General features: G+C 46.4%; 2 protein-coding genes across 11 annotated transcripts in view; both read right to left on the bottom strand.

Moving 5' to 3' along the window:
• Window positions 1-9,709, bottom strand: part of LOC148823295 (guanine nucleotide-binding protein G(I)/G(S)/G(O) subunit gamma-12-like) — a 62,019-nt gene extending 52,310 nt beyond the window's left edge. For 2 of the 10 annotated variants that reach the window (XM_088926709.1, XM_088926713.1), the window contains exon 1: window positions 9,522-9,709. The gene's annotated coding sequence lies outside the window, so the exon portion shown is untranslated. Of the gene's footprint in view, window positions 1-4,861; window positions 4,925-9,517 lie in introns of those variants that run through there. The other 8 variants (XM_088926723.1, XM_088926712.1, XM_088926710.1 and 5 more) reach the window with 7 other exon arrangements.
• Window positions 9,710-18,858: 9,149 nt separating this feature from the next.
• On the bottom strand, window positions 18,859-21,635 carry LOC148823294 (GTP-binding protein Di-Ras2-like). Its single transcript, XM_088927496.1, has one exon. It carries the CDS (start codon window positions 19,810-19,812, stop codon window positions 19,216-19,218), a length of 597 nt encoding a protein of 198 aa, XP_088783622.1. The 5' UTR covers window positions 19,813-21,635; the 3' UTR covers window positions 18,859-19,215.
• Window positions 21,636-24,844: the final 3,209 nt, after the last annotated feature.

Here is a 24,844-nt window from a genome sequence, read left to right as displayed (position 1 = left end):
TGAAACACTTGTAGCAGCACATTGAATATCACATGTGGCTCTATAGCTCAGGTAGCAAAAGGCTTTCTCACTTAAATGCAGTGAAAACCCTATGGGTGTCAGTTTGCACAAGAACAGTGACCTGCAGTGGATGCTTGGACAAACCTGAAAACCTTTTGCATGAATGCATGCCAGGACCACTGGCGCAAACACTCAATGCTGACTTGAGCATCTCCCTCTGTGGGTCTAGGGTGTTGCATGAGTAATATTCTTGGGAAGAAAGTGTTACCCTGTACACCTCCAACGGAAAGCGTAAAGTGTACACAGGTCACACTCCTTTGCCACTCTGAAGCAAAGGAAATTAATTCTGAGGAAAATGCACTTGTTGCTATGAATCAAAAGCATGTTTCTATTTTTTTTAAGCGCGGAAGATCAATCTGCTGAGGTTACGGGCATAAATTTGCACAGATTACGCCACAGGTAGCTCGAAATCCTACTTTCATTTTAAACTGCCAGAAAAACAGCCTTCAACTTGCTGATAAAAGTAGTTGCACGTGCCTGTGCTGGTACACGTGCCTGCCTAGCCTCACGCATCCACAGTTGAATAAAACACAGCTCAGGCTGTATTTACAAATATGGAATCAAACCCAGGATCCTGGAAGTGAGAGCCAACAGTGCTGATCATCACCACCACCACCACCACCCCGCTTGGCACCCTGACTATGGGATAAGGACGGTTTTAATGCCAAGCACTCTTCACAATCACCGTCAGCTCTGGGAAGCTTATAGGAATGCAATTATAAGACGGTTTTCAGAACTAAGCAGTACTGCTGCTACACAGTAGTACACCACTGTGTTGTAGCCACGACTGCATGGCGAGCTGGAAAAAGTTTACACGACCCGTGGGCATACCATCTGCAAAAGCCTCGCTATAATCAAACTGGGTCTGACCCTACATGTGCCCACAGGGAGGGCACTGTAAATATGCAAAGATGCTCAGAATGGAGCAGGCCGACCTCGGCAGTATCAACCGAGGACAGGCTGCTCTATTTTTAACAGCATACAGGTTACTATAGAGATCCAGCGCATCAGATTCTAAACAGTTCATCCAGGGATGATGGTTTTGATACATGTATTCATTCTATTTGAAAGGAAAGACTGCCTTTCCTGACGATTACCGTCTACAGAACAGATCAAAGAAGAGTGCTACAGGTTTAAAAACCTCACACATGAAGGATGACCAGCCTCATCTGCTAACAAACTTGGAAAATAAAAAGTATATTACCCACATAACCTACCTGTAGCCAAAAAAATATTTTACGGGAGATTTAGGGAGAGCAAAAAAGGTAAAAATATCTACAGATGTGCATAAAAGTAACAGTGTAGCAAAGAATATCACAACATCATTCAAACAACTCACCCCTCTCAGAACAGTGTATTGGGGGGGGGGGGGGGGGAATCAACTTGATTCCATAATTATATGTTATGTTATATGAAATCCTGAATATTTCTGCCAAGATCAAAATAATGCAAAAAAAGCTGCAAACAAACTTAATTAAAAATGACAAAAAAAATGCATTCAAAACTTCTTCCAAAAATAATGGCATGAGAGCTGCCTGTAGCGAAAACTACGCAGCAGAGCACAAAGCTGACAGGTCAGCAAGCCAGAGACCAACCTGGGGGCACAGGGCTTGTGTCACCCCCTCCCCCCGGACAGCCAGTCCACCGCAGGGCCATGGAGAGAGCAGCCATACTGTATGAACAACCCAAGAAGAACAACCAGCTTGTTCCCAGGAGCAGGGAGGAAAGCGTGAGAGAACATGTGAGCACCACTCCACCCGACAGGAACCTGAAACGCACAACCCGGCCAGCATTCCACCCAGCACCCGGGCAGGAAATCACCAACCAGGTTCAAAATGGGATCTTCACTCCTTAAATAATCAGCACTTCCCCAGGCCAAGAAGTGTATCAAATTAAGACACTTAAAAGATTGACTTATAAGACTGGTGCCCCGTGCAAAACACTGTACTCCTCTTTCACACGCTGATTAATCAATTATGTATCAATTATGTATTAAGACATTCGAGTCTTCTCCTTGTGCAAGTGTGCAAAAAGGCAAAACTCTCAGCCTAAAGGAGAGCTCACAGCTCATGGACTGTAACTACCCTGATATAATTTTTCTGGCTACACATCAAAGATGAAATAAAGACAAGAAAGCCTAAAACTTAAGTTTAGTATGATGAATTGGGACTTTTAACAGTTAATTTACTCTTCACTGTGAACGCTATAGCTGGTTACTGCTGTTGCTTGAGTCACATTTGGCCACTAGCAGTGCAGGTATGATTTTGCACAAAAACTCAGTCACACAGCTCAGAAAGCAAAAGAAGAAATCATAAAATCAAATTTAAAAAGCCATACATTTTTACCTATTTTTTTTCAATTTAATAAGTTGCAATAAACAATGAATCCGTTACCTGCTGTAAAATCTTATTTTTCCCCACAGTCGAGCCACCCCACCCCTCCCCCATCACCCACACACTGTTTACACACAGAGCCGCAGCCCATGTGTTTCTCACACGCTTATCGCAAACAAGCCACCGCAGGTGCCACATCATGCCACTCTGACTGCAGGAAGAGGGGGACCTCTGCCTCAGGCGGCTGAGCAATGGCTCCCAGTGGTAGGGCTTAAGGACTATAAGGACCTCGGGTAATTGGACAGTTTTCCTTTCCTTAACTTCTTACCAGCAGCAATAGTTATTTAGAGCAAAACCTGGCTCAATTGTTTCCTCCTTCAAACTGTTTCCAGGTTCTACGTTCAAGTCACAATAGCCCCCACCACCACCACCAACAAAAGACTCTTCACCTGTTTCAAGGACAGGCAACAATTAGTTGCGTTCTCTCTAATTCTGCATTATAATTTACTCATCACTTCATAAATTTAAAGCCATGGAATCTGGCTTCCCCTCACAAAGAAAACATTTCCAGGAAAGATTTAAGACTGATAAAATGGTCATCAGACTCAATTTCCCAGAACTATACTGAACATTCAAATGTTTTTTTTTTTTAAATTACAGGAACTGTGTGCCGTACTGAGAAATCAGCTGCAGCAGGTCAGTGAACACAGAGGCTGAAAGCTGCAAGGGCAGAGAACCACCCAAATGAGCTTTGATGGCACTACACAACACTTCCATCTACCAGTAAACATACCGGTAGCTAGAGATTTCCTAAATCACGAAACACGCCTAGAAGGAAGTTAAAACACCTAATGCAAGATGCAGGCCGCCAGTATGAAGCAAAGCCAACTAATACCAGTCTCTGTAAATAACCAGTAATAACCAGGCATCCATCCCCGTGAGCTCACAGGCAGCACAGCAGATCGGCAGTGCCCTTTCACAGGAGGCTCAGCAAACAGCTCGTGAACACAGCTCTGCTGCAATACCGAACCGAACGGCTCCCCTCATTATCAGGACAGAAAGTGCTGCTGCCAGGGTTCACCTCGCACATGGAAGATCCGTTTTTGACCCGAGTCAGATCACTTTCACAATGGTGAATCATTTTAATCACTGATGGATGATAACCCATTGAAGGCCCAAAACGTAAAAACGTCATTGTTTTTCTCTCTATATATTTTTTTTAATTAGAAGTAACAACCACGCTCCACAAACGCACCAAGTGGGCAAAGTGACAGGTGTCTGAGCGGACACTGCGACTCCAGAAGGAGAGAGCACTCACTCATGCAGGTGTCTTGGTTTCAGTTACAAGGGGGGGTTGTTGCTGGAGGGGAAGAGGGTGAAGGAGTTTTAGCTGCCGGCGGTCCGGTTCCCCAGTGATTTGGACCATCAACAAAAGATTGCAAAAGACTGGGCAAACACCCGGGAGGTGTCTTTTGAAGTCGTCCAGTTTGTAGTACTGCATTCACATACAGGTAGAACTAAACAAACTAAGAAAAGAAAGAGCCACTTGAAAAAAAAAAGTCCTGGAAAAAAGCAAACAAAGTCAGGTAAAAAACCATAAAGCGCCAGTAGGACCTCATTTGGAAGAGTGCGCATACATTGTGGTCAACACATTACGAAAAAATTGTATCCGAGATCAGCCCGGGGAAGATAAAATCAGAAATTCCCGCATGTTAAAGGAATGACTGACACAGAGTAAGAGAACCAAACTGATTGCGCTTCAAAATAAACAGTGAAACACAAATCAGCAGGCAAATGAGGATATAATAGGACGCTCTTACACAAAGGGTTGTGAGAGTCTGGAACAAAGTACCCAGCCATATTGAAACCGATACCCTGGATTCTTACAAGAAAAGGTTGGAGGAAATCCTCACGTCAGCTACTGCAAACCAAACAAGCCAGACAGGCCAGTTGGTCTCCTCTCGCTCAGAACCTTCCTTATGCATTCAAACGCAGGTTTGGAATGTCTAATACACTAAGTGAGCTGCGTTTTTCCAAAACATTTAGCAGCACAAACCCATAGTGCAGTGTTAATAAGCACAAAAGTACAGCATCTTAACACGACAATGCACCAATACTACAAATACTAATGCAGTATTCAAGGCATACTTTGAAGTTAAAACAGAGCAGAAGTCAACACGCATGCTGAAGGTTTAGTTCCAAGGCCTAATTAAAACATTAAATGCAAGTATGTTTTTTTTCCAGTTAGCACGTCTTCGTAACTGATTCTTACATACGGACAAGGGGCCCTTGATAATTACACACTCCCTCCACAGTTAACCACTGCTGCGTCGTCACTGGGCAGACCAACCTGAATGCCTCAGACAGTAGCCAAAAAAGAAATTCAATCAAGTAACAGTTTTACACACCAAAACCTTTTACACAGTCCACCAAAGCATTTTAAAACCGTAACACACAACTACTCTTACTTGGAAGCCACAACGTGTCCCAGATGCAGGGAGAGTGAGCCGGTCATCCAGCTGGGAGCAGTTTTCCGGTTATTTCTGTTCGCTCTGTGCTGCGGAGAGGACTGTGGCTGGGGGCGGGATCGACAGGTCTCTGCCTCTTCAGCGGGAACTACACATTGCCTTGGCCAGCTTGAGGAAAGCTGGACGATTCAGACTTCGGGACATTGTGAGCAAATTTTGGGGGTGGGGGGAACTGGGCGCCAGAAACATGCTTTCCACCAGCTCCTTCTTCTTTGAAGGAACTGAAACGTTATTTTTTTTATATTCCAGGGTTAGAAAGAATCAGTGCGTTTCAAGCCGTAAGAAAAGTAAAAGGTACACAGTCATGCGTAAAACCACCCATTTACATCACAAAATAGGTCAAATTTCCAGGTATGCCCAGCACCGTCTTGGGCGATTCAGGAAGAGGAAACAAGACTTCGGGTGACGTGTTGTGGCCTTATGACTTTGTAAAGAAGCCGGCCTGTGAAAACGTCTCTTTTAATCCAATCCAAATATTACTTTCAATTTCAAGACTGTTTTGCCGACAAATTCTGCTTGTTAACTCTACAGGCAGATCATGTTGGAACACTGCTGCGGTGAGATGTCTGCTGCACAACCTGTGTTTATTTGCTCGAACAGCACATTAGTCATCACAGTGACTAGTGAGCAGGAGGGGCTGCTTCACGTCACAATTCGTGGGAACTCGAATGCGAGTTTGCAACAACATGGCGACTTACAGCACTTTCACAAAGTTCACGATTTTGTGCTTAATGTGAAATCTTACATTTAGTTATCTAACTTTTTTTTTCCCCAATTGGTGGTTCTAAAATGATAGTTTAACAGAGCCAGGCAACTTAAGTACACACCACAACTTGTCAATTAATAAAACAAAATCTGGCATTTAGATGCTCTTACAAAACGCAGCATAGTCATCGACAACTGGAATTCAACTGCAATAGCTTTGCTGCAATTTCCCCATTACAGTTTTGCAACACTCAAGTTTTTCTACAGTTTGTTATGCAGATAACTTCCTGGTAACCATTGTAATATTTGAACAAGATGAAAAGTATGGTCTTTTTGTAATTATTGTAATAATGCCTTTTAGATTTTCACCCTGATTTAAAAGATTTTATTTGATTTTTTATAAGAGACTTGGGTGAAATGTTTCTGCTGCTACCCGATGGATACTGTGGTAGTCTGTAAGCAAGCAAAAGTTACACAATCACATGGAAGGCACTGATTCTTGGTCATTACTGTTTATCAGAACGACAAATTTCAGTTCATGTCTTTGTGTTTGAAGGAGACAAATGTTTCAAATCAGATTTTTCTTTGGTAAAATCTGTTCTAGCCCAAACTAAAAATTAGTCCCGACGTTAAAAAAAAAAAGTACTGAGAAGTGTTTTTAAGATGTTTTTCACACTGCTACACGGATGGTGCCTGCTTAATTACTCTTGATTGATAAAAGCCATAAAGTCCTTAAAAGCAGTTATTTAAAGATTTTTTTTCATCTTTTATTGAGTCAATTAAAGACAAATTGCAAAAACACTGACATTTGCAACATCAAAACCAACCATTAAGCTTAAGCCAATTAAGACCCCTCCTACTGCTTAATGCTCTCTCTCACTGCAGAACTGCTCACTCACTTCATGACATTTAAAGTGCACTCAGTAAGGCTGGGCAATCCTTCGCCCCGGAGCGCCGAGCTACAGATTTCCATTCCAACGCTGGACTCAAGGACCTCGGTGAGCTCATAACTGGCCCAACAGGACCAATCTAACAACCGCAGTGGTTTAAAGAGACCTAGAAAACCTGCAGACACACCGGCTGCCCCCCCCCCCCAGGACCAAGACTGCCCTTCCCTGCCGGTGACTCGGGAGACAATCATTACGTAAGCGGTGCCGCCTCTTTCACAATGCGGAAAGCCCCGGCCTGCCCCTGGAGCCGGGTTTCGCACGCTGCAGACAGGCAGTGCATGAAGACATTTAAAACGGCCTTCCTGCTCCACATCACAGCAACGCGCTGCCAGGAACGGAACGCCCAGAACTGGATATTTGGGGGGGGGAAACAAGGAACATGCCTAAACAGACGCAACCCCCATCGAAGTCACCTTCTCCCAACAGGAATGCTATTCCTGATATAGGTAGGTCTAGGAGACCAGCACAGAGCAACGCTTCACTATCGTTTCCATTTCGAGTATCAAAGGTGGGGAAAATGTACAAGAAGAAAAGTGAGGATTTGCTCCTACTCCCCTGCTAAAAGAATGAATTCAAAGGGCAGGTGCGACCTCCACAGCAGAGGGCCCAGGCTGTGCTGGCTTAACTCTACTGATGCCGAGGAAGAGCTGGTCCGCAACACAAGCCACTGAAAACCCCCTTCAGTGAAATGCCTGCAAACAAAATGTCAGTCTTCATCTAAAAATACACCCATGCAAATCACACAGCTTATGCAAACTTGAGCCTGTTAGGAATGCGTTCAAGGACTGAAAGCTCAGTTAGCTTGTTGATTACCACACACCCTCTGCCAGCCCACCATGAAGCGAATCCCAGTCTCGTTTCCCTGGGGTCTCACACAACTGCTGCTTTTTGTTCCACCTGAGCACCCGATTGAATAACTGAACCCCTTTAATAGGCCGGAGAGGTTCAGTCGAACTCTAATGGCTTTCAGTTCCTAAACACGCAGGAGGTCGCCTTGTAACTACCTACCGTATTTCTCAAGTTAAAATCTCCCACCCTTGAGTGGAAAAATCAATTGCGAATGCTCCAACAATGGAGCGTGTCCGTGCCCTGATGGGGGTTCAGGGAAGAGCTCAGCTGCAACGGCAATGAATGCTAAAGGGGTACCCAGGACCGGGACTGGGAACCCCAGAACCAAAGCAGACATTCCCGCACCTGCGGATTCGCCGTTTCGACAGGTTTCAGTCCAGGTGAGCTCTCTAATCAACGATGCCAACTACAATCTTAATTAATCTTATTGTCTCTTTATCCATTTCTGCTCTGGGTTGCTAGATACTCGACTTCAAACACGTCCAGCACACACAACTTCAAGCAGGGGTTTCTGAATTTGGCTTGAAGAGGTTGCTGCCTTATCTTTGTCTAACTGGCTCTGAATATGAAATCAATTTACGACGAACAGACAAGTGCAGATCACACTTTATCAGACGCCAGCAAAGTGTTTTTTTTTTCCCTTGTGTAGAGCACCAATAGGTTACAACTACACGCCTGAGTGAGGAGACTCCAGAGCGCCTGAAATCGATGCAGGGCTGATCCCAATTACAAACCCCAATCAAATTTTTAGGAGGTGGAAAAAAAAAAGTCTCAAAGAGACAAAATCAATTAACTTATGATCAAGAAAGAGCACGACCACCCCGCAGCCTCCAGGACCCGAGTCAAGCTCACAGTTTCAGTCACTAAACGTTCATTTGCACTGGGGAGAAACCAGCCCTCGTTAAGAGGAGTCTCCGACGGGTCCTGTCAGATATCAACAGGTGAATCCCTCCTCAGTCGCGGAAATTCGTCATTTAAACAAAAAAATACTTAAAACTGCGTAGTGTCAGAGTGTGTCACGGTCCACAGTTTCAAATTACCGCCTTCATCTTGCTCATGAGACACACCCTAGGGCTGAAGATCACCTATCAGGCTCAGCTAACGCTGAAGAGCATTAAAATCTAGAAATATTCGCCGTCGAACATTTTGACGCCCTTTTCTTGTGAGGCGGTACCACAGCATACAGAAAGCGCTGAAAACTAACGCCAACTCGTGAAAGGCGAACAACTGTGAAATGTACATTTACCAAAGTGAAGCCTACAGGACTCAACTCCTCCAAAACCAGGGAGGAGTTGAATCACGGCTCAGAAACGGAATCCTGTTACCCATGCGCCGGAAAGCGTTTCAAGACGGGATTTCACAAAAATATTTTTTTGCAGAGCAATTCGCGCACAAGCACACCTACCGTGGCGGTGTCACTGTCAGGTTAGAAGAACACACCTACAGCCTGCACACCGACGGTGTAAGAAGAAAGGCGACGCCAAGCAATCGTCACGTTGTAAGGCTACAAGATGACAAGTAAACAGGGCTGTGGCAGGAAAGTCCCGGCTCTGAGCGCTGGTTCCGTCCTGTATGCACCCCGATACCGCCGTGTCGGGGTCCCCGACCTACAGTTCGTTTCTCCTACGACAACACGACTACAAAACCCGTCGGCGTGTCGTCCGCATCACGAAAACTGGGCGCAGCGTTTCCCCCCCCACACACACACAAAAAAAAAAACAGCTGCCACCAACAGCCCCGCAGGGTCGTCCAGCTGTGTGTAACCACCACAACAGCCCCCACCCACCACCTGGACACCAACACACAACCAGCCTGTGCCTCAGCGCACACACCCGGGGGACACGGGGGACACTGGGAGAGGAGCTGGTCTCCGGCGAGGAGGCGTGAGCAGAGCACCGAGCACCGAGCCCCTCGCCGTGCCGGAGAACAGCCGCGACACGCACACCGGGCGGTCCCGACCCCGGGGGAGGACGGAGCCCCGGTTTGTCTCCAGCCCCGGCTCACACCCACCCGGCCCGCCGGAGCCGCTTTCCCCCGGGCTGCCTCGCTCCCAGCCGCCTGCGTTCACCCGGCGAAATAACCCCGAGCTCACTCACTCACTCACTCCCTTTTCCTCTTCTTCCTCTTCTTCGTCCTCTTCTTCTCCTTCTCCCGGCGTCTCCTTCACATAATCTCCCTCGGCCCCCGCCGTCTCTGCTCGCAGCTCCCCGCCCGCCGAGTCTGTCGGTGACCAAGAGAGACGACCTTTCACTCCGCTCCGCCTAAGTGGGGAAAGCGGAATGGTGGGAAGGATGGAGGACTGCCGCGGAGGACTCCCCCCCCCCCCCGCGTCTCCGGGCGCCCCCTGGCGGCGGCAGCGTGTACGCCAGGGCCTGCTGGACTGGGCGGGTCTGCAGGTCAGCCGGCGTGCTGGTCGCTTACAAGTACTGTACGTACATGCTCGCACAGTGATGACGTCTTTCAACGCCTCCACAGTATTTATCCTCAAGAATACCCCGAGGTCGTTCAGCTGGGACGGGTGCGTCCCGTATCAGCTGGGTGGTACCGGATGGGAAAGGGACGTTTATAGGAGAGGAAAGCCAGACGGGGTGTATGCAGCATTTGTTTATGTTTTTGTTTTAAACATCAGAAATACAAAAAAAAAAGAGAGAAAATATCAAAACGGATACAGAAATAGACACACTTCACAGCCAGGGGAATTCACGATGATAAAAGCTGAAAATTAAGCTATTTCCATTAGTCTTGCCTTTTGATTCTTTAAATTCCTAACAATTAAAATTAAAAAAAGGAATTCTTTCTTAAAAGCACTAATAGTGCATAGGACCGACCTTTGAGAATGTTGAAGTCCCCTCTTAGTCTCTTTTGCTCAAGGCTGAAGCTATTCGATTCTATGAACTTGCCTGTGTATGGTGGCCTTTAAAAACAAAGAATTAACTTTGTGGTTGAACACGGTGGTGCTTTGTTGGCTGTAGCGGTTGAGATGCAAAACACAGACCCACGGTTAAGTACTGTTAATCCTAAATGACACACAAGCAGAAAAAAAAGATTTTGTCTTTTCTACAAGTACAACGTAATAATTGAATAATAGGTGTGATTCTTTATCCCTTCCACAAACATTGTTAAAATGCACCCACCAACTGGAAGGAAGAGTTACACCTATTTGGAAATGTCGATGTGTTATTTTTAGCTTAAAAAAAAGTTACTTAAACTCACACCACACACCCCGGATGCTGGATGGGACGCCAGTCCATCACGGGGGTCACCCCCCAGCCCTGCTGGTCCCCCTTCATACAGCTGGGGGGGCTGGAGCCACTGGGGTAGAGAGAGTGTCTGCAGCAGGGACTCGAACCCAGTCTGTTATGAGTCTGTGAGGGTAAGAACAGGAATACAGCCCGAGCTTCACACCTGAGGCCATTTTACAAATGCATTAAAATAAAAAAGTTTTACATTACAATTATGGCAAAATATAATACATACTGAAATGACTTGGCAGTTCGTACTGAGACCTGGATTAATTTCAGAATGCCATGTTGGAGACAGTAGCTTTAAGCCTAAAATGCTATAGTATAACAGTAAAGGAAAGCTTCAACATTGTCTCGCACAATGGAATCTTAGGTCTTTAGGTCTTCAGCTTTTTTCATTATTTAAATACACCAGCAGGCACCAATAAAAACACAGCTGTTGTGGACTTCTTTGTTTGTCGTACTGATATGCTTTCACAATTGAAAAACAAAATATATAATCCTGCTTCAACTGAGACTTGGGAAGGAGGCTTTACAAGTGTCAAAAGAGAAATTGACAGGCCTTATTTATTCCAAAGAAAGAAATTAGTCCGGGAGAAGAAATCGTAAAGGGCACAGACATCTGCTGATAAGCTTAGACAGCCCCTGGCAGAAGTTCAAGTTAAATGGTTTCATCGCAAGTGGCATAAAGTTAAATTACTACAAAAAGGCAAAACTCCTACTCCAGGGTTAAAGGAAATATGATTAAATACGATGGGTTAAAACGTGTAAAAGAGAAAACATTGCAATGTGACATTTTCTTCAGCTGGATGTTTCTTCACTGATGTTTCATCAGATGTTTCATTAATACAAAGCCACTTCAAATTTTCATTGAAAAACTTGTCAGATTGGGATTGTCGATTTGTCATGTGGACCATCAGCTTTCTGACTAATAGAACACAAAACGTGTTCTCATTAATGGATGGGCATCTGACCCTATTTCCACTTCTACCGGTTCACCCCACGTCTGCTCTCCTTCTCCCCTCCTTTCCATCTGTGTGCTGATGACTATCAGAGCAGCTGTGGGAATCATGATATCATCAGGTTTGCTCATGGCAGGGTGTCAGCCACTCTTCTCTCAGAGCCTGGACAAACAAGTGGACCCATTCTGGATGAATTTGTCAACACAGAAATGATTGTTGATTTAAAAGGAACAAAGCAGGATCGCTCCCACAACAATCTATGGCGAGTCTGTTTGTGTAGTTCACAGCTACAAATATCTGGGCACTGTGTTTGACGATAAACTTCACAGAGACGTCATTGAGAATATATCCCCGCAGTGCTTAGAAAGGGTGAGAAGACCGACTTCCTTTGGAGTCCCAAAAAAAAAAAATTCTATCAACATTTTGTAGCTCATCTGTGAAAAATATTTTAACTTTTTCTTTTGTCTGTTGTTTCACATCACTTAGTCAAAAATCACTTTCAAAACGTTGTAACCCTCAGCTCAGAAATCACTGGTGAGCCCAACTGAACCGAGCCCGTTCTACAGATGAACCTTCTTAAAATTGCACATGGCTACTTTCAAAATATACTCATATTTGTATTTTCCTTGGTATTATTGTTTCATGTGGAATGTGCTGCATGTTACACTGCTTGTCACTAAATTGCCACCCTGGGGATGAATAAAATATTTTTAATTTAATTTTTTTTTTTTGCTTTTTCTTTCACGTGGCGACGTGTCGTCTCTTGGTCCTGGTCACTTGCCAGTCTCAGGGGGACGTGATTTACTTTGATTTAGGTACAGTGTTCACATCACAAGTCACACATACTCCAAGCACCTGGGAGAAAGAGCCCGGTCAGGTTTCAGAAACCACGACTCTGAGCTCCCTCGGGAGTCACCTGCTTGGTGAGGCACAAGCAGCAAAAACAGGTTTCAGCCGTGGTGAGGCATGGCGAAGGTCCAGTAAGTGCACAGGTGAGGGAAGAGTGGGCTAATCTGCAGAACGACAGGGACTTCCTAAGGCATCAGTGTCTTGGGTTAGGATCTGAAATTCTGCTGTCGTTTTTTGAAATTCTGCTGAAAAAGTTTTTTTTCCCCAACACATCACCGATGCCATTCACTCATTTCGACCTTTAAGTCAAATGTCTCCCTCAGGCTTTGACCTAAAAAAAAAAATCCCTTTTTGCTGGCACCTCAGAGATAAGCCCCTTCACCTCATACAGAACACAGGGGCAATTTCCTCACTCATTAACCGGATAATCTGGGGTATCTTCACTGAGCTCCTCACTGTGCTGGGATCTGCTTTGATTCAGCCGGAACAGGCTGTTCCCCAAGACAAGAGGAGCGACCAACAAGCAGCTATTTAAAACGCTGTTGCCATTCAAAGCATGAACCCGCTTCCTCCATGATCACTCTCTGCACCTGTCCAGCATGCTTCTGAAAGAGAGTAAAACCCGTTCTGGCAGCCAGCGCTGGTCCCTTCAGGAGGTAATGAAAGGCTGATTGAACGGCAGAGACAGGCTGAGGAGAGCAGATGCAGGTGGACCTAAACAGAGAGAAGGAGAGGGGCTCGTTCCCACAGCGGGCAGCCGCTCAGCCTGGCGACAGGCCGCCCAGACAGAGGTCCCACCAGCCCAGAAGGGAAAGACAACCCGGTTGTGCGCTGTGCTGGGGAGGCAGCAGGGAGAATAACTGTTGACCCAGACCCAGAAATAGTCCGAGAAAAAATCCGTAAGCTTCTGGGAGACTGATATTGGATTTGAAAACGTGTTTTTGTAATTCTGCCATGCAGAAAAATGAAAACGGCAACATTTTTAAATAATCTGTATCTTATTAGATCACTTTATTGGCCGTATACAATTTCTTGCATTAGGAATTTGTCTTTTCACACACCCCAGCTTGCTCTCCATGAGACACACAGACAGGGAGAGAAGCTGGGGGTCAGAGCGCAGGGTCAGCCATTTATAGGGCGCCCCTGGAGCAGCTGGGGTGAAGGGCCTTGCTCAGGGGCCCAACAGAGTAGGATTCCTCTGCCGGCCACAGGATACGAACCGGCAACCATTCCAGCCACAGGCGCAGATCCTGAGCCACAGAGCCACCACTCCATCTTTTATTAGGCATTCTGCAAAGAAGAGAAAGATTGATAAAAAATTAGCAGAAAGTCAAGTGAAGTTTTAGTATTCCGTTTGGATATATAGTGACTTATTTTGCTTTTTTTGTCGCCGGTAGTAGAAGCCCTTGTAGAGAGGGATGATTCAAGAGACGAGTCCAAGAACTGCCAGAGCGCTGGTTTTGGGGATCAGCTCACCAGAGGAGAGCACAAACTACAAAAAAATTCTCTGTTAGTAAAAAGTTACTGAAAGCGCTGTGCCGCAGTACAAGTCTCAAAGCTTACGGACCATTTCACTTCCTATTCTGTTCCATTTATTTACATTTTTGCTTTCCTTGATCTTTCTTTGAAAATAAAAAAAAACTTTCAATACTCAATAACCCTCCTTCACCGAAACTGTTACGAAATTCTTTCTCTGGCGCCCTCCTGTGGTAGGAACGGTGACCCCCTCAACATTGAACCTTAAAGACTGGCTCCCGTATGAAGCGCAGCGATGTTAGTGTTTTATAATTCTTTCCATGATCAAGCCAGGACTCCCAGAATGCGATTGATAGAATTTTGAAATAAACTATTACAAGTATCACAGGTGTCATTCGGGGTCACGTATAGGATGCCCTAAACGTTAAACACAGTTCGTATGTTTACGTGGGATGAAAAATGCCATCGACGACTCCTGTCGCGCTTCCCGCTGAGAAACAGTCACAACAAAAACACGACTGCAAGAAGTGAACATCACCGACCAGGCCAATACGTCCACTTTCGGAAGCAAGAGACGTTGTTAGATACAAAACAAAATGTTTGCTGTGTGTGTTCCACTATAATCAGGATCTATGTGAACTGTGTTCGGTCTGGTAAAAGAATTTCTCCTTTGACCTTTAGGAAAGGTCACAGGGAAAATCCTCTTAGGGGACCTTACTGATTCACATAGATCATTAGGAAAGGTCACAAGTCACAGGTCACGGGCAAGGTCATTTTTTGATTGAGCACATGATGACTCCTATTTGTCTTCTATAGTGACTATGACCCTGTCTGTGCTCCTTATGGATTTAGAGGTTAGGTTCTGATTGGACCAGTAAGACGTGTCAAAGGTCGAACCGGGATAATGATGTCATGAGACCAATAAACCATTAAGACGTGGACAATAATTCTCACGTGCTACTGTTCTTCTGTGATTGTGCTCAAGCTTACAACACTCAAATATACCTACTGTATATGTCACAAGATAGGCTCCTGAAATTTAATTTACAGGGCCTGGCAGCTGAGTGTGTCATCATTGCCACCTGTTGGGATAAATATTGGGAGTAAATGGATTCTTGTTTACATACATCACAGCTCATTCCAGTTGGCCAAGAGCATTCATCAGACAGCACCACATGATTTTTTAATATAAATTCAATGTAGTGGCCAAGCAATGGACCAATCTGTCCTGAATAAATCTAAATCATGAACATGAACATGTAGTGCTGTTCACTGAGTTTCAGAGCTATGAGACATTCCTGAACACTTGCTTTGGGTAGCCATACCCTCTGTCACGCCCTCTGCAGCCAGAGGGCGCTCCTACTCTGTCCTGTCCCTAGTTTCCTGTGCTTTGCTGTCCTTCCGGTGTCTCTCTGTCTGGAGCTATATATTTCTGGGTCACTCATTCACCTTCGCTCAGCGTTGACATTCGGATGTCCTGAAATCCGCCTCCTGAGCAAAACAGCCCGAGGTCCTCATGAGCAGCCAGTATGAAGTGCTGTAGTGGCAAGTCCATCGCAAGTCCTGACCAAATCACTGACTGCCGGGTCGCTCAGCGTCGTTAATAGCGTCTGTTCCTCTCTACGCATCCAGAAAGCTAAGGGGCTACTTTTTACACTACAAAGTACAGATCTTCTTTATCTTGCATTTAGAAGGAAAAACAGTTTCTGAAAAGAGTGGACAAATGCCGATGTCTGAGGCACTGCAATGTCCATATGTTACATACTGTCTATATCTTTGATGTGCATTTCCTGGGCACCTCTAATGCCTACAGGCAAGGGAACTGTGCTTCTTGTGGACAGAGATTTATTCATGCAATGAGCGTATTCCCCACCTACCTCCTAACACCTACACACAAGCACACAGCAGCTCCGTTCAGAAGACAAATTGCAGCTGGCAGATAGCTGCCCTGTCTCCATGGCAGTCAGAGGCAGCTTAGCCCAGTGTGCGTCTGTGTCTCTGCTGCCCCTCTGGAAGAGGACAGTCCCCATGATGCGTCAGAGAGGTAATTCCCAGGAGTGATAAATGCTTCTACATTCCATGAGTACATTTAATTGTGCATTCCATCTCTAAGTCTGTAATCCCCCTAAACACACTTTATGAGCCAGTTCAGATCTGTGGTATTTAAGGTCACGGGCCATTTTCAGGGGTCGATAAAGTTATCCCCCGAATGGTGAATTCAGAAGAAATATCTGAGTCTTTAACTTTTTTGTTGTATGCGTTTGTTGTTGACAACAGCAAATCTGGCAGAAAAGAAACATCATCTACAGCACAATGTTTGATAACATGGCTTCAAATTAGATGTACAGAGACCTACTGTCTCTATAATAACTATCCTTCAGAGGAAGGCAATGCTGCACAGTAACTTCTTTCAACTCCAAAGCAATTCAGCATGCAAACTAATCAAATGCTGTCAATGAAAGCAGTCGCAGAAATATCTCAATTGTAGTTAACACTGCTGGAAAACCATGCACCTCTAATGCAAAGTTTTGCCAGGTTTGCTAAGTGGAGCATAAATGTGAAGTAAAATTATCCTGCCAGAAGCACCTATTACATTCCAATGGTGAGGAAAAGAAACTATAGTGTCTTCTATAATGATACAAAGGGCCTACAAAAACTGTATTAAATTGATATTCAGCAAGATGTTGTGAAAGGGTTTTTATTCTGCATTAGATTTTAACTGGTGTGTTCTTTGATTTCTTTGAAAATGTCCTTTAAATCTCAGTGTGGGGCACACAGAGAGGAAGCTACTCTTTCTGCATCGCAATTACAATATGTCATTGATAAAACAGGGAGAGTTTTGTTTGAAAGATGTTATAAATTTGTAATATGTAATAAATATGAAAATACAATCATATTCTAACGTTTAATGTATGAGTTTACATAGTTTTACAATTTAATATTTTACATACAGTACATTGCCATAAATGTCAGGAACTACAGTAAAGTACCATGTCTTCTGCATCATTGCTCTTTCTGGAGGTACAAGAAACAGTTAATGTCCAGATACAGGAAACAGATACACTTTAGTGTCACATTAATCAAGGCAGGAATCGGAAAGGGACATTTGAAAAGCAAGTGACCAATTAACAGACCAACAATCCCAAAATATCCAGACACACTTTGAATTTAAAAACATAAATACATCTTGGATTATAACTATTTACAGCGCTGTACGAGGAATTAAATTACGGGCGAACACACACACACACACACACACACACACACCTAAGCCTTTGCCTTGATGTTTCTTACACATCTCCCTTTTGTCGGTCACTGGGCCTCGGAACAGCCTGAAGTGGAGGAACGGAGCTGTGTCTGTCCTGGGGCTCCACTGGAAAGATGGCTCAACGAGAAGTACAGAAGAATGATTCTGAAGCCTGGAGAGCTGATAATAACATAAGACTGCGAACAACAAAAGCAGCAAGCCATATGGTCTGTCTAGCCTGATTGGAATTTTATTAGCTAAACAAATGGACATGTTGTCTAGACACCCACAACTCTTTGTGTAAAAATGAGTTTTCTGTTCTTGTTTACTGAGCCTGAAAAGGTCCTCTCCTGGGTCGACCATATCTTGAACTCTTCAAATTTTCATGTCTGGGTGGCATCTCCCCTCAATCCCCTTCATTCACAACTACAGACATTTACTTCCTTTAAACTAGCGGAAATAAAATCTCTGGAATGTCAGCCGAAATTATATTAATTAACATAATGATTTATCTATCAATCTGTCCACTGTCCACTTTGTGTCCCGTAGATTTCGGGCATTTATTCCAAGTTGAAACGGACTAAAGGTATCTGAGGCTACTGCGTCTGACAGTGTTGTGGGTTGACACCAAAAGCTCTTCCAAACTGACAATCACACCAGCAACATCAGCTCTGCAACGCACTCATCCTCGCAGGACTCTAGTAAGCCAAGATGCTGTTCACTAGCTAAAAAAGCCTCTCTGCTACCCCAGCAGCTCGAGGTACATTCCCACAGTGACTCAGCCCCCCAGTGTCATGCAGTGAGTCTCCCACACCCCCTCACAAGGCCCACCCCTGACTCTCCTCCTCCTCCTCCTCCGCAGCGGCCCTCTGTGCTCATCAGGCACATGAAAAACGCACGCAGGGGCTGCTATTGATCTCCTCCGACACGCGCCACAGAGGAACCCCGGCTGGGGGGAAAAAAACAAACAGACCTGAGAAACAAAGGGAAGATCAGAGCCCTCCGCGGGGGAAACCCAGGCGCCGCACGGGGCACGGCCCGAGGTGCTAGGTGGGCACAGGAAGGGCTGGCGGCACCAGCCAGGGCTCCCTGCGCTGGTGAGCAAGCGTGTTGCATGAGCAGGAGCCTCACGTCCCGCGTGGGAGGACTTTCCCTGAGCCCACGCACTGCGGGAAGGCTTCCTCTGCAGGGGAAGGAAACCGAGAGCTGCAGGAGAGAAGAGAGCGAGACCCCGAGCAGAGCTCTGGGATTCCGGGACATCGAGATGGCCTGGCTGTTAGCAGAAGTCAGAATTCTCTTCAACAACCTGGCTTTTTCATTTACTTTAATTAGTGCTGATTAAGCCTGATGTGGACTTCGTTTTTTTTTCTTTCTCATCATACATGTCTCTCACTTGTTAATGGGTTCCTGTCGTGTTAAATTTATTGTGTATTGTGTTGTGTCTTCTACCTGACTGCAAAGAAAGTTTCCCTCCTGCGACAACAACAGGAAGCAAGTACTTGTGTTGTATACAGAGATCTCCTCCTGTATGTGTGCGATACCTCAGAAAAGACATTAAAATGATCCTCTGACCATTTCATAACTAAAGATCTGATTTGCAAAAGCACTGGCTCTGTTTGCAAGAGATGTTTACAAAAAAACCACAAAAAACAGTAAAAGGTGTTAACCAACTTTACTGATCTTTCATAAACAGTAAAAATTAAAGTTCCATGACAATATGCATTAAATATATTTGTTGATTACGGCAGCTGCATTGAACATGCACAAAAAATAGCTTTCAGTTAAGGACCAGAACATCTTTGGTGTACAAAAACAGAGGTCTCTACTCCCCCCCCCCGCGACACAAAGCCCATTTGGACAGCACAGCGCGCGCTAATGGAATGTTAAGAGGGTTGCTGGCGTGTGTGTGTGCACTCACGCACACACACGCACAGATCTGAGCGCAGTGTGTTAATGAACCCGCTGGCGCCATGCTCACACCACTGGCAGGTCCGGCTCTGGGGGGGACGCGGCCTCACATGAGGGAGCACTTCCCTTTCAGCCGGTTGGAGCTCTTCAGCCTCCTCGCCTTCTTCCCGTCCACCTGCAGGGTCACCGTCCTCCGCTTCTCCAGGTTCAGCAGCTCCTGGAAGAGCTCCTGCACGTTGTAGTTCATTTTGGCGGAGGTCTCCATGAAGGAGCACTCCCACTGCGCCGCCAGGCCCTCCCCGTCGCCGGCCTGCAGCTCCCTCTGCGTCTCGTCGCTCTTGTTGCCCACCAGCATGATGGGCACGGCCTGGGCGTCGCCCTTGATGTGGCGGATCTGCTGGTAGATGGGCTTCAGCTCCTCCAGCGACTGGCGGCTGGTGACGGAGTAGACCAGGATGAAGGCGTGGCCCTTGGAGATGGAGAGGCGCTGCATGGCGGGGAACTGGTGGCTGCCCGTGGTGTCGGTGATCTGCAGGGTGCAGACGTTCCTGTCGCAGCTGATCACCTGCCGGTAGGTGTCCTCGACGGTGGGGATGTAAGTGTCGTGGAAGGTGCCGCGGACGAACCGCTGCACCAGCGAGCTCTTGCCCACCCCGGCGGCGCCGAACACCACCACCCGGTAGTCGCTGCTCTGCTCCGGCATGGCGCCTCCTGCTCTCCCAGCCGGCGGTCTCGGGGGGGGGGTCTGGCGAGGGAGAAGACGGCCGAGACGCTCGTCGACGGCGGGTGGGGGCTGCCGAGTCTCGGAGCTCACATGCCCAGCGGATCTGTGTGGGAAAACCAGAGGCGGGAGTCGGGACAGAGGCGCACAGGAACAGCCCGTTCGGCCACACCCCCGCGCAGGACAGAAACGACATGTACTTGTTCTGATCGGGACAACCAGGGCGGCTTCGAGGGCAGCAGGGAGGCGTGGTGGCTCAGGCAGCAAGGGCCTCTGGCTCCTGACCGGAAGGTCCCGGGTTCAATCCCAGGTAGGGGCGAGCGATGGAGCTCTAATTCCTTCCAGACGGCTCCCAGGTCCACTCAGTACCGGGGGTTAATCCTTCTGGGGGTAACAGGCCAGCCGGAGCGTGATGCCGATCTCATCACCTCCCCCTCCAGTGACAGATGGTTGAGAAAAATAGTGGCCCTTGCCCCCCATTCCCCCAGGGCCCTTTATGGCCTGAAAAGGGACCTACCTACAGTGTAGTGGAAGAATACTGTAAAAAGCCTCACTCCTTTAATAAAAACAAGTGAAAATAAACTCGGGATTTAAACTTTGCGACGAATATGCCTCGACTGCTAGTTTCTTATGCTCGTTTTAACGTGGAAAATGTGAAGCTCTGTCCATGGTTTTCGGAGGGGAAAAAACGAACCTGGCTGAAGAATATCGATCAAGCAACCTCTGTCCATCGCAATGCAATTAATCTCACACAGCTCTGAAACGGCCCTTCTGGAAGGATTGTGTTGGACTGAAACTGTGAAAAAACGCCCCTGTAACACCTACCTCGCTCGAGTGTTTAATCGATTTATTTAAAAGGCTGACGGTGACACAGGCGACTTTATGTGCGACTGAACATGGTGATATCCCCAGGCGATTCGCGTCTTTCAAGAGCCAGAACTGACATCAGGCTTGTTCAGCCTGTACTCGGCGACCTGCGAGATGACGCCTCCCTTGCATCTGTAACTAAAGGGGATTGTCTCGCATCATCAGGAGCTGAAATTCGGTCAAAGGCAATTTTAAAGCCTCTTCACCTCCTTTGAAAATTCTGTCTGCCACAGGGGACATCTTCCCCCGTGGCTAAAATGTTTGTTTAACGAATTTCCGACAACGCAATGCCACCCTTTGGGAGTGAAATATGTAATTCAGCTTCATAAAAAAAAAATCAGCGACGGCAGAGTTATCATATAGTTGAATCATACAGGTCGTTTTGGTACACAGAGCAACAGGTAACGGGTTTCTACGACTGTCGAGTTCGAGCACACAACGGTTTCTACAAAACGCATCACGAAAGCGAGCGCAGCTGACACCTCCCCTAGCTATCCTGCTGGACCTGAAAGACGGAAAGAAAAGAAGACAAAAAAAAAACACCCGAGAACGTTGCCACGGCCGGCAGACACTCCCTGCGAAGGACAGAACGGCTATCGATCGCCCGTAATGATCCCTGGGCTCCTGGACTGCAAGACGGGGCGCGCTCCCAGCCGGGCCCGGCTCTTTCACACACAGAGCTACTGGTTCAGCTCCAGGCAAACCCACCTTACCTGCGCGCAACTCGCTGCCGGTGCCTGCCCGCTGTGTTGTAAATAGAAATTCCGCTGCCGTACAGTCACGCATATGAAATCCTCCGGTGGGTAAAGACCACTCTGGCGACGGAGGGGGGGGGGGTCACGCTTTGGGAAAGTGGACCCCGCTCCCGCCGCCGCCAGCTCCACGCTAGTCGTTCAGGGGGGTGTCCGCTTGCGTCTTGCGAGCGCCCACCATGTGAACAGAGCACTGCCGCGTCCCGGGGGTAGCGCGGTGCTGGCGCCGGCGACGGCACAGGTGAGACCCCTCTTGTTCATTCATGTCTCCGGCGCATGGTCCAGCCCATTCCTGAGGCTGTGGAAATCGCCGGTCGGAAGCTGAGCAGCATGTTTACTGAAACGCATCCTACAGTATGTCCTTAAAAACGGCCCTTCGATTTTATTTTTCCTGCTTTATTTTGGATTTTTGGATAACTCATTAAATATGATCCAGTCTCTCAGCCTACACATATGATTTAAATCGCGGCTAACACGCTTAAGTATGCTCCCCGGTTTCTTGAAACACCCTGTATTAAGTTTACGTGTACAAAATGAATAATGCCCAATCGATTCTGTCTGTGTGAAAGCGGATCACAATGCCAGCTCCTTGCGCGCTTGCATAAAGATTGCTGTCATCACGGTGCTGTTTACGACATGAAACTAGTGCCGAAATGTCAGTGCCTCAGAGTTATTCAAAACTAAAATGAAAAGAACCACCTGTGTCTCAGTACTTTTATAAATATGAATCAAATGCCATATTTTGTGTTAATTATGATTGAGTCCTACCTGGGAGACTAAGAATATCCTAAGCATGTAGCTAAAAGTAGAGGTAATATATTTAAACAACTGGGCGAAACAACTTGATTGATGTTAGTGTTAATAATAACAGCATTCTAAGCACACGTATAAGTGTCAGAGCAGCAGTCTATTCCGCTGTCATACCGGGTTTCAAGTTATTCCATCACAGAAGCGGAACTGAATCAGTTTTACTTGATCACTCGCACTTGGGTCATCGATTTCGAAGGAACACTCATTTTCCAATCAGAGGCAGCAGCACTGCCGTTAAAACGCGGACACCTGTGTGAGATCACATCGCTTTATTGGCCACATGCAATGTCTTGTATTAGGAATTTGTCTTTTCGCATAGATGCATTTGTCTTGTATCTCCAGCCGCCTCCGGCGTTTAAAGTTCCGTTTACATGGCCGCCGTCGAGATCATTAAGTTATGCGAGAACGCAGGTGAATAAAAGTCAAAGACGATATAAAACAGCCAACAGACCTCCCCAATGGTCGCTTCCAGGACTGGATCTTCTCGGGACAGGGAGCAGCTCGTGTCCGGAGTGGGAGTGGGAGTGGGAGTGGGAGTGGGCCAGCGCCAGCGCCAGCGCGAGAGAGGCGGTCAGTCTCTCCCGAGCAAAACACCCAACTCGCAGCAAAAGGACAGGGCACCGGCTGGGACGCACTTAAAAACACGCCAAATTACATCGTGTGGTCGCCATTAGCCGGACGCGTTCTCATTCATGCTTGCCAACACACAAAAACGTCAGCGTGTTCGAGGTTTGGGCTGGTGCGCAGCTGTATCACACAGTACTGTACGTACATTGCTTGACGTTCAATGAGGGGGATATAACCAAGGCGTGCTTTATGGGATTTGTAATTTGTAAAGGAATTTAAATAATTTAACGGGTGATTTAAGAGCTAAGAAAGATCCTAAAAGAAAAGTCGTTAGACAAACGCTGCCTGTTGACGTTTTAATACCAAAGGTACTGTGAAAAACCTCTATTTTGACCAGAGCAATATAATAAGATTTGAGGCGTCGACAGAGGTACAATAGCACTTATCACTGATGAGCAGGGTTACAAGAAGGATGAGGACAGAGGGTTTGGCGCAGCAAGACAGAAGGACATCGAGCTGTTTTAATGGCGCAACGAGGAGTGGTTTGCTGCGTAAACTAGAGCCGGGGTTCTTTTATTTCAAGTTGAATTGACAACGACAGTGGATTTGATTACTGTTTGCCTTTCCTGTGGAGGGGAAGGACTCCGGTGGCGGGAGGAAGATCACTGTCGTCTATTACCGCAGACGAGGCGTGGGAGTTCGGTCACGGCGAGTGGGGCCGCGGTGTGGGCAGGCGGGCCTGAGGAGATGGTGGTTCTCGCTGTTGACTGCAGTGTGAAAGGGCGCGGATATTGTTCACAGCATTCATGTAAATTACACAACACAGAAATGCCAAAAAATCCAGCATTGATGGCAGGTCCTGAAAAGTGTCTTCATCGTCATCGGCACAGGCCTTTTCACCATCCGTGAGAACAAGCGGCTCTGTAGGGTTTATTCCTCACAAGTACGAGCAGTTTCAAGTGGGAAGCAAGAGGTTGTTTTGGGTATTAGTCGCTTTACCCAATACTGTTAGATTGCAGAACCTGTGTTGACAAACACAAAAATCGACCCAGGAAATGTTTGCCTTCAGATTTAGGATAGTACATGTGCTGCATTAGAGGGGGAAAAAAATACCTTAAAAACCAGATGAAGTATTTTAAAAGGATACAGAATATTTCAAGTGCTGTGACAAGGCACATATTCAGCTTCTGCCTAATGGATTAGATGGCTTTTGCTGCCATACTACAAATTCAGTACATCGTTCAATGATGCATAAATAAACTCCAAAGCCTTGAAGCTTTTAAGTTTTAATTAAACCCAAAGCCTGCAAACATGTCCTTGATTTTGAAGAGACTAAAAGCCCCTTCCATTGTTCCAGAATTCATTTGCAAGTATCTGCCGGCCAGTCGGTTATGTAAGCACAGTGCTGAAGCTGAAGTCTAGATTTCTAGCTAAGAAAACAGGATGATGACTTCCTCAGAAATTGACCAGAGGTATTCTGTGATAAAGTTTGTTGAAAGACTGAAGAGGTCAGTTTAGGTCAGTTTTTTGGTAGAGCAACAACAAAAAAAAAAAGAAAAATCCCAAATAGGTCTTCCTCAATGTGCAGAAGTGCAACTTCACTTCACTTCCTAAGTGTGCAGAAAACGTGTAGCTAAAAACTATGTTGATTGAGCAAGAGTAACTAGTCTGATCAAGATTTGCTACTGCATGATCTTAAATCAGCAGAAAAATGCAGTGAATGCTTTATCACCAGCAATCATCTCCAAGTGCAAAATAAAAAACAAAACATTGGGTAATTAATGTAATCCTGAATCGGGTGGAATAACACGATGACACTCTCGCAGCTGACCAGAGGCCATCCAGCGTGAGGGGAGAGGGCGCTATTGTCCAGACAGGTGTTGTGTTCAGGCTACCATAGATTAGGGAAACAGCCCTGTGCTGCTTAGGTTCCTGTCTGAAGTCAGGAGGAAATTACACCTCAGGCACCGCAGCGCCCTGGGTTTGCTCCCTCCCAGCAGTAAGGCACGAGACGCACT

This window comes from Atractosteus spatula, chromosome 11 (assembly GCF_055471065.1).
Source record: "Atractosteus spatula isolate fAtrSpa1 chromosome 11, fAtrSpa1.hap1, whole genome shotgun sequence".
Classification (NCBI taxonomy): Eukaryota; Metazoa; Chordata; class Actinopteri; order Semionotiformes; family Lepisosteidae; genus Atractosteus; species Atractosteus spatula.
This window is presented reverse-complemented; position numbering and strand designations above follow the sequence as displayed.

Coding starts and splice junctions, on each gene's coding strand:
- LOC148823294 (XM_088927496.1), bottom strand. CDS start 19,812: ATGCCGGAGCAGAGCAGCGACTACCGGGTGGTGGTGTTCGGCGCCGCC.